Source organism: Palaemon carinicauda, chromosome 3 (genome assembly GCF_036898095.1).
Source record: "Palaemon carinicauda isolate YSFRI2023 chromosome 3, ASM3689809v2, whole genome shotgun sequence".
NCBI lineage: Eukaryota > Metazoa > Arthropoda > Malacostraca > Decapoda > Palaemonidae > Palaemon > Palaemon carinicauda.
In genome coordinates, this window is record NC_090727.1 from 64,815,153 (window position 1) to 64,830,152 (window position 15,000).

The 15,000-nt window shown below is 37.0% G+C and overlaps 1 protein-coding gene across 1 annotated transcript in view; it reads right to left on the reverse strand.

Moving 5' to 3' along the window:
* The window catches only part of LOC137632205 (uncharacterized), a 471-nt gene extending 410 nt beyond the window's left edge, over positions 1-61 (reverse strand). The window contains exon 1 of the mRNA XM_068364093.1: positions 1-61. This exon is cut by the window's left edge and continues 410 nt beyond it. Within this exon, the coding sequence (XP_068220194.1) occupies positions 1-61 (61 nt within the window).
* Positions 62-15,000: the final 14,939 nt, after the last annotated feature.

A 15,000-nucleotide genomic window follows, 5' to 3' on the forward strand; every position in this document is an offset into this window, starting at 1 on the left:
GGAGCATCAGTCCTGGTGGATGCTGGACGAGAGTCTTGGTTTTATCTGTGTTGACTTGCATCCCAAAATGATCGTAGGCAGAGTTGTATGCATCAGCTAACGACTGCAGGTCCTCTGCCGTCTGACCTGGGGTGGCATTGTCGTCAGCCTACTGCAGTTCTCGCACTGCACACAAGGTGGTCTTGGTTCTGGCGTGGAGTCTGGCGAGGTTGAAAGTGCCTCCATCCATGCGGAAACTTAGGTCGACTGAGGGTGTGTCTGGGGGAATCTCGTTGAGCATTGCTGCGGTGTATAGCGAGAAACACGTTGGGGCCAGAACACAGCCCTGCTTCAGGCCGCCGTTGATGAGGAATGGGTCTGAAAGAGAGTTCTGGTGGCAGACTCTCCCAACCATTCCGTCATGGAGGGCACGCACCAGCTTGACAAAATCGGGTGGGCAGCCATATCTTTTGAGGACAGCCCACATGGCAGGTCGAGGTACTTTGTCGAAGGCCTTTTTCAAATCCCAGAAGATGAACATTATGGGCTGTTGTTGTTCAAGGCTCTCCTCTTGTAATTGTCGCGCACAGAAGATCATGTCTATGGTCCCGCGGGAAGGTCGAAAGCCGCACTGGGACTCTGGCAGGACGTCTTCTGCGAGAATAAGGAGGTCAAGGAGCGGAAATCTTACTCGCGATGCTCAGTAGTGATATTCCCCGGTAATTGTTACAGTTCTCCCTGTCTCCCTTCTTGAAGATGGTAACTATATTTGCATCGCGGAAGTCACTGGGGAGGGTCTTGGTCTCCCATATTTTCAGTATAAGGAGCATCAAACGGTTCCTCAAACCGGGGCCACCGTGAGTGAGGAGCTCCAACGGAATGTTGTCTGGCCCTGGGGCTTTGCCGGGCTTCATGCGCTGCAGGGCCTTGTTGAAGTCATGGATGGAGGGTGGTAGTGCCATCCAGTGACGGACGGGATGCTGTGGGGTCATTCGCAGGAGATCGTCTGGGGTGTCTGCTTGGTCATTGAGGAGGTTCTCAAAGTGAGACCTCCACCTGGCCAGGATGCCCTCGCTGTCGGTGATGGTCGCGGCCCCATCCGCGTCCTTCAGGCTGCCCACTGATGACCGTGTGGGACCGAATATTTCCTTTGTTGCTGCATAGAAGCTGTGCAGGTCACGTTGGTCAGCGAAACTCTGTATTTCTGCAGCTTTTCTTTGCCACCAGGTGTTCTGGGCTTCACGGATCCCTCTTTGGCAACCAGCTTCAGCCACCTTGTGAGCACATTTGTTAGCTGCTGTTGGTTGGTTTTCCAAAGTCAGGCGTGCTTATTGTTTGGTTTCAATGAGAAGAGAGATAGTAGCATCATTCTCATCAAACCAATCCTGCCGTTTCTTGGTGGTGTAGCCTAGTGTTTCCTCCGCAGCACGGGCAATGGCGTTTCTGAGGGTGGTCCAGTGGTGCTCAACAGTGACCTGACCCACGGGGTCTGTGAGGTGTTGTTCGTAGGCCTCCTCTGTGCAACCTGTGGGTTGCGGAGCTTACTTCAATCAAAGCGTTGGTGTGGTACGCTATCAGGTGCCCTTCTGGGGGGTCGTAGGGTCGTCACGGAGAGTTGGGAGATGAGGAGTCTGTGGTCCGTCCAGCAGTCGTCCGCTCCGGGCATGGATCGGGTGATGCGGACGTCTCCTCAGTCTCTGGCTCTGGTCAGGATGAAGTCTAGGGTGTGCCAGTGTTTAGACCGTGGGTGTCTCCATGTGGTCTTTTGTCGTTTTGGTAACTGGAAGATGGTGTTGGTTACCACAAGTTGGTATTCTGCACACAGACCCAGTAGGAGTTGGCCATTGGCGTTGCAATTTCCAATGCCATGGCGGCCGATGATTCCCTCCCACAGGCGATGGTCTTTGCCTACTCGGGCATTAAAGTTGCCAAGCACAACGAGCCTGTCAGTGTCGGGCACTGCCTGGATGGTGCGGTCGAGCTGGGTGTAGAAGGCAGCTTTGTCATCATCGGTTTAGGTCATAGTCGGGGCGTAGACAGAGATCAGGGTGGTGTGTCATCAGGCGCTCACTAATGGCTTTAGGAGCGATGTTGTGCTGCTGCACTAGCTGGGAACGGATGGCAAAGCCGACACAGTGGATGCGAGGCTCCTCTAAGGCCTTGCCTTTCCAGAAGATGGTGTAGCCTTTTCCAGCTTCCCTGATGTTGCCCTCTTCGGGTAGTCTGGTCTCGCTAAGAGCCGCCACATCAACATTGAAGCTTGAAGCGGGCTAGCTCCTTGCAGACGAGGGCTGTACGTCGTTCCGGGCGGTTGGTGTTCGTCACGTCTTGGAGGGTGCGGATGTTCCACGCACCTAATGTTAATATTTTTTTCTTGTTGTTTCGACCGCATTAGTGGGATGTCCGCCAGCCGCGGTGAGCTGACCAGACGGGTTTGCCGTGTCCGAGGTTTACCCCACCTTTTCTAGGGGCCTCCCCATGTTGGGTGGGCTGCGGTGTCCTCAATAGGCCAGCCCAGTCACGGGTCCAGCTGCCGAACTCTGGTGTCACAGCACCGTCACCAGAGAGCGACTGAATCTTAGACTCGCCGCCTGAGTGCAGTCGTGGGCTAAGGGCTTCCAGCTATCAAGGCCTGCCCCCTTCACCCACGGTGCTGTCGCCTCAGGACTTGGTGTTGGTGATGATGATGATGATGGTGAGAAAGAGATGAAGAAGGGTGGAGGAAACGACAGAATGCCAGTAGCTGGGTATATTGTTTTGGGTGGTCGTGGCTTTGCAACGGCCACGCACACACACTTGGCCCACACCGTTTTCACCGCGGCTCAAGACATATGAGACAGGCGGCTTCTCCGATGTCGGTTGCATCGGGCTGCCGGGTTCTTGTTATGTCAAGGCCCGCCTTGTTGCCTGCCCGACAGGCATTTCCCTCTTCCGCCGGCGCTGGGAAGCTCCGCCGTTGGGGTCTTGTTTGGTTAGATTTTGGAGTTTTCCTTCTCCTAGCCTTTGCCTATCTTAAATAAAGGAGAAGGCCTATAGGGGTCCAGTCTTGGTCTGGTCTCTCAGAACTGGCCTTAGCGGTATGGTTGAGCCTGCCAGGGTGGATAAACTACCCCATCGCCATTGCCCAGCCCATCATTGAGACACTCAAGCCCCTCCACTGCAGCAAAGTGCTGGACCATCAGAGGGGATATATATATATATATATATATATATATATATATATATATATATATATATATATATATATATATATATATATATATATATATATATATATATATATATATATATATATATATATATATATATATATATATATATATATATATATATATATATATATATATATATATATATATATATATATATATATATATATATATATATATATATATATATATATATATATATATATATATATATATATATAGATAGATAGATAGATAGATAGATAGATATAAGTAAAACCTTCTTTATTATATAATTACATGCCTTACAAACCCTGATATTTAATAAATGTAAAATATAAAGAATAATTTAGTCCGTTCAGGAATTAATTAAGAAAAATAAGCAAATTAAAATACGTACTTCATTCTTCTTGTATTGGGAAGTTATTGAAATCTAAGCGAATATCATTTAACCTATAATATCTTTCAGCAACAAGTAAGTAAATTAACCAAGTGACTTCCCCCATAAACTCTCAGAAAATAACTTAGATTTCATACATTAAGAATTCCCCTTGGTCAAAGCTGCGAGAGATCCTCTCATAAATTAGATATGTCAATATCTTCGAAGTTTATTAAAAAGTTCTAACTTATTTCGCGCAAACTTCGTCCCAGAAAATTAATCGGCTCGTATTTATTTGCTCTCTCTCTCTCTCTCTCTCTCTCTCTCTCTCTCTCTCTCTCTCTCCTCGCAATGTAAGTTATAATATTCTGGACACGCGTAAATGGAGACTCAAATTTGACCCTGGGACGAGGAAGTGTAAGTTATAATATCTTGGACACGCGTAAATGGGGACTGAAATTCTAACCGGGGACGAGGAAAGATCAATATAAGAAGAGTCTTTCTAATGTAACAGTTGATTCCTAGCGTCTTCGAGGTAGGTCTTGCCTCCCCCCAAAGGGTTGAAACCATTCGTCACACACGTGTTCAAGAAATTCTCTCCATTATAACTGCGATCACTTCGTAAAATGAAGTCAAACTTTTTTTAATAAGACGTTTCAGCAAGAGAGTTATGGGGTCCTTTGACTGGCTAGACAGTACTACATAGGACCCTTCTCTCTGGTTACGGTTCTTTCTCTTTGCCTACACAGAAACCAAATAGTCTGGCCTATTCTTTACAGATTCTTCTCTGTCCTCATACACCTGACAACACTGAGATTGCCAAACAATTCTTCTTCACCCAAGGGGTTAACTACTGCACTATAATTGTTCAGTGATTACTTTCCTCTTGGTAAGGGTACAAGAGACTCTTCAGCTATGGTAAGCAGCTCTTCTAGGAGAAGGACACTCCAAAATCAAACCATTGTTCTCTAGTCTTGGGTAGTGCCATATCCTCTGTACCATGGTCTTCCACTGTCTTAGGTTAGAGTTCTCTTGTTTGAAGGTACACTCGGGCACACTTCTATCTAGTTTCTCTTCCTCTTGTTTTGATAACGTTTTTATAGTTTTTATAGGAAATATTTATTTTAATGTTGTTAATATACTATAATACTATACTATAATTTTTCTTTATTTCCTTTCATCACTGAGCTATTTTCCCTGTTGGGACCCCTAGGCTTATATCATCCTGCTTTTCCAACTAGGGTTGTAGCTTAGCATTTAATAATAATAATAATAATAATAATAATAATAATAATAATAATAATAATAATAATAATAATAATAATATTAATAATAATAATGCGCTCTTGCACACTTGCAGCCCGTAGATTTTTTTTTCTTTTTTTAGGTTATGGGATAATCTGCAACTTTTATTAATAGGATAATTTAGTTTTACCTTTTCCTACCAATGATATTATGCATCAGTATGAATATAGAACTTATGAAATAGATTCAAATCTTAAAATACAAGTTTATAGCAAACATTTTGGTAACTTTCAACATTTAGTTTTATGTAATTTATTATTTGATAAGACGTCCTAATGAATATTATTTGTTTAACCTTCTGTTGGATGAATATTGGGATTATATGAATATTTTGGAATTTATTCACAATTGAAAAAGTTAACATTTTATGTTTATAATTTTTTATGATTAAAAAAAAGATATTATTACCTAATTATTCATGATTTCTGACCATAAAATCTGTATAATGTATTTTCTTTTGAACAATATTGTTAACAAATGAACGTTTTATAAATTTAATTACTGATTATTTCTGGTCAATATATAATCATTGATTAGATTCCACAATGATAATCCAGTTAGATTCATCCCTCCAATCCTTATCTTTGTAAATTAGAAAAAAAAATCCAATCAAGAAAAACAGGGTTAGATAAATAGTTAAATAGATAATAGATATGTAGATACACAGAAAGATATGATGTTAAACGATCTTTCAAAGCAATGAAAAAAAATAAATTCCCTAATTCATCCGTGGAGTTAAAAAGAGAAATAGATTCAGAATCGTAAAATCTTTTATAGCCAAAAATTCACTTATCTCTAAGTGACTTTCCTCAATCCTTCGACAAAAGCATAACCTTTCCAATATCGCAGTCCATCAAGTTTGATTTTCACATTTTATTTTGAACTATTTCATATAATGAGACCTTATTATTATTATTATTATTATTATTATTATTATTATTATTATTATTATTATTATTATTGAACATCATCATCACTATTATTATTATTATTGTTATTATTATAATTATTATTATTATTATTATTATTATTATTATTATTATTATTATTATTATTATTATCTATGAAATACGAGAACCCCTTGCTCAACAAAGCATTGATATTAATAATATTCTTCCTACATAAATTAAATCCCAAGTTCTATTAAAAATTTCTTTAAACGAGGTAAACAAGTCACACCATATGTCTTAGTTTCTTGAAAACTTCAATGCTTTTCTCAGCCTGATCCGGTTCAATTTGTCAATGTCTGAGGTTTGGAGAGTTTTTATTGGTTCCTTCAAAGGTAAGGGTTAGCCTGGTGCTATTTTGGTAGTCCAGAATAATATACTTTTTTATCTTATGCCGTGCTTTTTCTGATATATTAGATTTTTCTATTTCATTCAGTCTTACGGAAAAAAACCAGGAGATAAATATGAAGCAGAAATAAACTGTGTTCAAATATATGATCTCTCTCTCTCTCTCTCTCTCTCTCTCTCTCTCTCTCTCTCTCTCTCTCTCTCTCTCTCTCGATCGATCGATCGATCGATCGAGGTAATTTTAAATGTAATACAAATTTAGTATTCATGTTATATATGTTTTTAATAATACAACTAATCAGTGTCATGTTTTTACCGATTTTTAAAAATAAGTTCAGAGAAATCATACATTCTTTCATGCCAGACAAAATGATTGTTGACTTTGTACTGGATAATATCGCTATAAAGGACAGTGGATTCAATCAATTAGGAGATTAAACATAAACTGGTAACATAAATTCTGCAATGTAGGCATTACGTTTCATCATTTTCAAATTTCATCAAAGATAAATTTCATGAATGAAAGAGCCAGATGACAATAACTGTCCTTGCAAATTGTCAAACTCTTTACCAAGAGACATTGGTTGATGTTTTTGGTTGTGTGGATGAATGGAGAATAGTTTGTGATGGCGAGAGAGAGAGAGAGAGAGAGAGAGAGAGAGAGAGAGAGAGAGAGAGAGAGAGAGAGAGAGAATTGGTTAAAAATAATCTCTCTCTCTCTCTCTCTCTCTCTCTCTCTCTCTCTCTCTCTCTCTCTGTGAGCGAGTTTCATTATGACTATATTCTATGTCATCTCTCTCTCTCTCTCTCTCTCTCTCTCTCTCTCTCTCTCTCTCTCTCTCTCTCTCTCTGTTATTGAGCTTTATTTATCAGGCTGTAATTTATGTCCTCTCTCTCTCTCTCTCTCTCTCTCTCTCTCTCTCTCTCTCTCTCTCTCTCTCTCTCTCTCTCTCTGTGAGTGAGTTTCTTTAGGACTATATTTTAAGCCATTTCTCTCTCTCCCACTCTCAAACATTGAAACAATATGATCCAACAAAGTGGAGCAAGTCTGCGAAAACATCATCAAAATATTAGAAGAAATTCCAAAGAAGATCCTAGTGATAAAGAGACTTATAAAGAAAGTCTACATCAATCAACACATTCCATCAAAGAACAATAACAAGTCCAATATGGTGAATATGCTGATTGATGCATTGGGAAAAGGAATACCAAAATGGTGGAGTTCATGTAAGGTGTGATATTCCATTATTAATACGCATCAACTGATTAGGAAACGCGATGCATATCATGTACCAACACACCCTGCTTGCGCTGAAGTACAACAACAAATAAATAATAAAGACACAAGGTATTATGCTCAACATGCTTAGTCTGGATAGAAAATATAATTAAGTCGAGACTGAATCAGCATATAGTAGAAGAAGAAGAAGAAGAAGAAGAAGAAGAAGAAGAAGAAGAAGAAGAGAAAAATTAACAGGATACGTGTAAGGATACAGAGGAAATCATTGATACAATAAAGGATTCCTTCAACAACAAACTTGCGAGGATATAAATTATCAGATGGAAACAAATAAGACCCAAGGGACTCTATCCGGACCTATACACTTTTAGGGAAGAGCAAGAAAAAGAAAAAACAAAGAAAGATAAAGTCTGCAATATACTGAAAAGAGGGAATTGCAGATTTGGCGGAAGATGCTACTACAAGCAATCAAAGATATGTCCTAATTATGAAATATATAGTAAATGTGCTTATATGGAGATGAGTGTAGAGATCTCCATCCAAAAATATGCAAAAACCTAAAAAGGAAAAGGATGCAAATTCAACAAAAATTGTCGAAATATGCATCCTGCAACCATGAATGAAAGTTAGAAAACTCAAAAGCAAACAGACAAGAAAAATGAAAGCAAAAATGAAACAAAAAAAGAAACAAAAAACAAGCCTAGTATATACCTCGCTATGCACAAAAGGCCCCAAGATATGATGCCTTTCAACCCAAATATGCACAATTAGAGCCAAACTACAAAGAATGCATCTATATTGCCAGGGGTTGGTGCATATATGAGGAAAATTGCAGGTATACACACAAAAAAGCTAAAGAGCAAATACAATATAAAAAAGTTGGATTTTTTTAATGGCAGAATTCCTGGAAATGATAAAAAAGAACATCATATCAGAACAGGAAGGAAGGTTGGGAGAATCCATATTATTACCAATATTAGATAATGGGGATGAAACACAAACCATCATAGTGATGAATGCACAGGGTTTAGTCACGAGTAACTCTAAACAAAAAATAAAGTTCTTAGAAGAACTAACCCAAATTGAAAAAATAGATATATTAAATATAAGTGAAACATGGTATTCCTAAGAGACTGGCAGTGATAACAGTTAAAGGGGTTCCAAACATATAGATCAGACAGAACAAATAGGAATTAAGGGGGAACCGCAATATATGGAAGAGACATAAACCAATGAAAAGTCTGTAAAAATACAGCAATACAGAATGTGAATTGATTGCGGTAGAATCTGAATATAAAAAACTAGTGAATATTGTAGTTTACAGACCCCCAAATACTAAGAAGTTTGACATAATAATAGACAAAATAGATGATATATGTAGAAACCATAAAGACTGAAATATACTCCTATCCAGAGATTTTATTTTTCCTTTCGTGGATTGGAAAGAACGGATAACAGAAAGTGGTTGTATATATAAATATAAAAAAGAGCAATAATAGCGCAGAAGATAAGAGGCAATTTGGAAAGCTTTAAGACCATGCTATTAGAACAAAATAAGCAAGAAATAAACCACATTCCAACAAGAAAGGACAATGTCCTAGATTTAGTATTTGTGAATGAGGTGAATTATGTTAAAGAAATAATGGTGTATAACAAGGGAATTTCAGACCACAACGTCATAAAACTAATAGTTCATTCCAAAGCAAGTGAACGCAGAGATAAACAAAGCACAAAACGATGGGAAGGATAAGGAAAATATAATTTTATAGTAAGAATATATAGTCAGAAATAAATGAAAATTTGAACAAAGATTGGAAAAATGTAATCGTAGTTGATAATATACAGGTAAATAAGGATATACTGTGCAAAATACCGGAGAAAATTGTTGAAAAATATATACCGAAAAAAAAACAATAAACAACAGACATGCATACTAAGAGACAGAAGGATCTCATTTAAGAAAATTAGAAAGTGGAAGAAAAGTCTTGCAAAAGAAAAAAATTAAGGAAAATGATGGAAATAAAAAGTAAGATAGAAAATGCAGAACAAAAGATTATACAATCGAAAGAAAAGGAAATAAGGGTACTTAGAAGAAAGGACACTTCAAAAATATAAAAAAAAAATGCTTTACTCCTAAATAAATAAAAGGAGATTAGAAATAAGCCCTCTAAGAATTGAGGGACGGTTTACGAATGAAAAAAAGGGAATATGCAGCAAATTAGCAGAAAATTATAAGAGTGAATTCACGCCAAGAATTGCGAATGAGAATAATGGAACAGAAATGAGAGAAAAAAATGTTGAATATCTATCAGATATAGATATTAATGAAGCAGATATTGTGTAGGCTATAGGCGAAATTAAAAATGGATCAGCGGCCGGACCAGATGTAGTTCAAGTGATTTTGTTAAAAAAAACTACACACACTATCACGAAGCCGCTTGCAATACTGCTAAGAAAAATTGTAGATTTAAGTGAGATATATGTTAAACATAAATTAGCATATATAACCCCTATTTTCCGAAGTGGATCAAGACTAAAGGCCAGCAATTATATGTTAGTGTGAGAATATTATTCGCACACACCGTGGTTCCATCTCATGTCTCTTCAATGTGATATAGAATTATTAGACTTGTATGTTACTTCTTAGAATAAATCAAAGTTTAATTTGAATTTAAACAATTTATTGTTAGCTCCATCACTGGAGTATGGATGGTTTGGTTGGATGACCATTCCGTATGAAAGGATGAATAGAACTACTTTACAATTAGCTCGCATCGATAACGTAGTATTAGTCATCTCAGCGTTTATTACAAATACAAAGAGATATGATCATGTAGCATTATAGCCGGAAGTCAGGTGATTCTGGTAGGGATCAATAGGTCAACTGTTTCTCACTGGAGGCTTGTGACATGTTTACAAGACATAAATAAATGTTTACCTATGCAATGCTTTAGCTTAGTCTTTTTTCACATCCTGTTATGGCTGTCGTCACACTCCAACTCTCCAATGATCCCTTGGGTCATGGGTTTACAAATGTATATATTACATATAGACCTGTCAGTCTAACATCACATATTATGAAAGTGTATAGAAGGGTAATAAAAATGGAAATAATGAATCATTTTGTTTAAAAATAATTTATTTAATATAGGTAAATATGGTTTTCTGTCGGGAAAAAGTACACAAACTCAACTGATAGCACACTGAAAATATATACAAAAATATGATGAATGAAAAAGACACAGATGTGATCTATCTAGATTTTGCAAAAGCCTTTGACAAGGTAGACCATAATATATTAGAGAAATAAATGAGAAAGCATAATATTGTGGGAAAGATAGGAAAGTGGGTAAAAGAATTTCTGCAAAACAGAAAATAGATAGTGGTTGCAAATGACGAGAAATCAGATGAAGCTCGGGTAATATCTGGCGTGCCATAGGGTACGGTATTAGCTGCACTGCTGTTTGTTATTATGATCTCAGACATAGACTGTGATGTTGAAAACTCCGTAGTGAGAAGTTTCGCCAATGACACAAGAATAAGTAGAGAAATTACTTGTGATGAAGATAGGAACTCATTACAAAGACAACTATACAAAATATATGAATGGGCGGAGATAAATAGGATGGCATTTAACTCCGATAAACTAGAATCAATAAACTATGGAAACAAAGAAGGAATGGTATATGAATACAGGGGACCTAATAACGAGACAATCACAAACAAGGAAGCAATTGAAGACCTTGGTGTAATGTTAAACAGGAATATGTTATGCAACGACCAAATAGCAACACTGTTGGCTAAATGTAAAGCAAAGCTGAACACATGATTATGCTTTACAAAACTTATGTACGTAGTACATTCGAGTACTGCAATGTGATATCACACTACCAAAAGGATATTGCACAAATAGAGTGTACAAAGGTCCTTTACTGCAAGAATAGAAGAAGTTAAGGACCTTGACTACTGGGAAAGACTGAAATTTTTAAAATTGTACAGTTTAGAAAGGAAAAGAGAATGCTACATGATAATACAAGCATGGAAGAAAATCGCAGGAATTACTGAAAACATCATGGAGCTAAAAATATCAGAAAGGGCAAGCCGAGGTAGATTGATAGTTCCCAAAACTATAACTATACCAGGAAAATTAAAGAAGGCACACAGGACATTAATCCACTACACACCAGCATTGATAATGCAGCGACTATTTAATAAGCTTCCAGCTCATCTAAGAAACATATCAGGAGTGAGTGTAGATGTGTTTAAGAATAAGCTCGAAAAATACCTAAGATGCATCCCAGACAATCCAAGACTGGAAGATGCAAAATACACCGGAAGATGCATAAGCAACTTTCTGGTGAGTATACGAGGTGCCTCACACTGAAGGACCTGGGGAACTCAAACATAGAATAAGGCAATAAGGCTCTCTCTCTCTCTCTCTCTCTCTCTCTCTCTCTCTCTCTCTCTCTCTCTCTCTCTCTCTAATAGTGGGAGTCTTTCATTGGATTTATGATTCATGTTTACCTTCCCCACTTTTGATAAAGAATTAATCAAAATATAAGAGACCTTTGGCATTTCAACCTGCGCAGTAAAGATATATTCTAATATATTCTGATTGAGCTTTTGTTATTCGAGAATACTAGCTAGAACTGTTATTATTACTAGTATGATTGGAATTCTATTTGTAAGATTGTATATACAAAATATGTATATGTATATATATATATATATATATATATATATATATATATATATATATATATATATATATATATATATATATAATTTTCAAGGTTTTGATAGTTTATATGATATTTCCAATTTAATGTTGTTGCTGTTCTTAAAATATTTTATTTTGAATATTCAATACATCTTTCGTAGATTATCTATTTCCTTGTTCCTTTCCCTTTATGGGGCTATTTTTACCTGTTGGAGCCCTTGGGGTTATAATATCATGCTTTTCCAACTAGGGTTGTAGCATAGCTAATATGCATATACATATATATGCATATATATATGTATATATATATATATATATATATATATATATATATATATATATATATATATATATATATATATATATATATATATATATATATATATATATATATGTATATATATATATATATATATATATATATATATATATATATATATATATATATATATATATATATATATATATATATATATATATATATATATATATATATATGTATATATATGTGTGTGTATATATATGTACATATATATATATATATATATATATATATATATATATATATACCTCACAAACTAGACACAAAATGACAGGTTAACCGTCGTGAACTGGCCACGAATTCTCCTGTGGATACAAACGTGACCTGCGTACGAAAACATGACCCTTCGTTAGCTTTCCCGAATAGCAAATATAGCCCAGGACTTTAATGGTTTTGAGTGGAAATAATTAGATAAAAGCTGAAACTTTGCAGAAGTATAGACAATTGTGACCTGAACAACATATCAAAAGTCCCACTGGCTCCCGCGCTTGCGTTAGCCGCCATATTGGAAAATGGCCGCCATATTGGAATTTCCTCAAAATTGAAATATCTCAAAAAATATTACTTTTATCAATAAACACCATTTAATAAAAGTTGTTTAGAATTGGTTTTTTATATAGGAAGCAATGTGTTATTTTACAAAAATAAGTAAATTTATGTGCAGGAAAAATAGAAATATTGAAATTTCATTCATAATTTTATTTTCAACAATATTTTCCTTGGAAATGGTGGACTGCATGTCAAAATGCTTCAAACAAATGTTGTAGAACAAACATTTTCATTTTAAACGGTATATACAAGTCTATGTCTATTTTGAAAACTAAAGAAGTTACAAGACATAAACGAAGAGAAACGCTAGACCTTAACCGCACCCTTGATGGGTTGGGAACGTTCCACAGCATGGGTGGTGTGAAATGTGTAACGCCTGCCAGTGCAGTATTAACCAGTACTGCAGTTCAGAGAATTATGGATGTAAGTAATTCAAGTAATGCTGGGGGAACAATTCCAATGAAGACATATAGAAAACCTACAGACATGTCAGGTATGCAAAATATAATAGCAAAGGCATCTATCTCATGCGATACATATCAACCAGTAACTGTAAAACATGCTCGACAGTTAGATACCTTATGGGTATGTGGAAGCTACTTGAGTATAAGTAAAATACCAGGCTGGAATGGCTACATGCAAGCAGCAATGAGAGATGGTCATTTTGAAACTAATATACTTGCACTCCCCTTCATCAACTTGAACCCAGGGAATCTATCAACTATATACACAGCACTTTTACATGCTGTTGAGGGCACTAAGTCCCAGAATTATACTCACTGTGTAGTAACTTTTGATCAGCCCCTCCATATGAAAGCAGTTGAAATAGTTGGTGCAGTTGGCGAAGAAAGCCCATTGCCCAAAGTAGTTGTGCGTTTGGGTGGGTTCCATCTTCTCATGTCCTTCATGGGAGCAATAGGCACTGTCATGCGTGGAAGTGGACTGGAAGAATTGTGGGTCACAATATATTCAGAAATTTCTGTAAGACACATGCTTTCTGGACACACATATTACCGTGCCCTTCGAGCTCACTTTCTTACACAGGCTGCTCTTACAAGAATTCTTCTAGATGATGTCCATATGAATGATGAAGAATGTAGTGTAATCCTGGAGATATTCCACTCCTTCTTGACCCATGAAGTTGATGTTGAAGACGTACTAAATAATTAAATCTTAACAGACATTAATACTAAGCTGATAAACAACATCAATCAAGAGGAGGACTTGAGTCGCACAGCAAGACTTTGGTTGCAATATCATGAGCAAGTATCCCTAATTAAGCTCTTTCTGAGAGCTGAACGCACAGGAAAGTGGTATTTGCACCTGTATTGTGTACGAGAGATGCTTCCACATTTCCATGCTGCAGGCATCTACATTATTCCAAAGCTGCACAGATCTATTTACAGCAAATGCATGAACTTTCCAATACAATGGCAAAGAAGGAGTATGAGAAACTTACAATTGGTGGATTCTTCACGGCGCATTGCAGTAATCGTTATTGGTCAGGGACATGGAGTGATATGATAATTGAGCAGTATCTGATGAAGGGATTTAAATCATCTGGGGGACTTACACATGGCTGGGGTATTACAGAGAGCACTTTAGCCCAGTGGATAAAAGCAATGCCAGCAAGTACACAAGTTTGTGATGCTGTGGAGAAATTTACTGGTGTTTCATCTGCAACAACTGAACAGCATGTTGAATAGAGAGAATCACGATAGTTTAATGATGAGAAGTACTTACAAATATTGCAGAACTGGCTACGATCTCACTCTCCATTTCAAGAAACTTTTAGTGGGTTGGTATCCTTGGAAACGGGAATAATTGCTGATGATTTAGTGAACTGTGACACAGCAAAATCAATTGGCTTAAAAGAAGTGCATGATATGGATGGCAAGAAGTTCTCAACTATTCACTTAAAAAGAAAGAACGCAGTACGGTCAATATCAGTCATGAGGAATGGACTGAAAGTTCGTGAGGATGTTGTTGCAGTGAACTCTCAACAGCTTTTCAGCAGAATAAT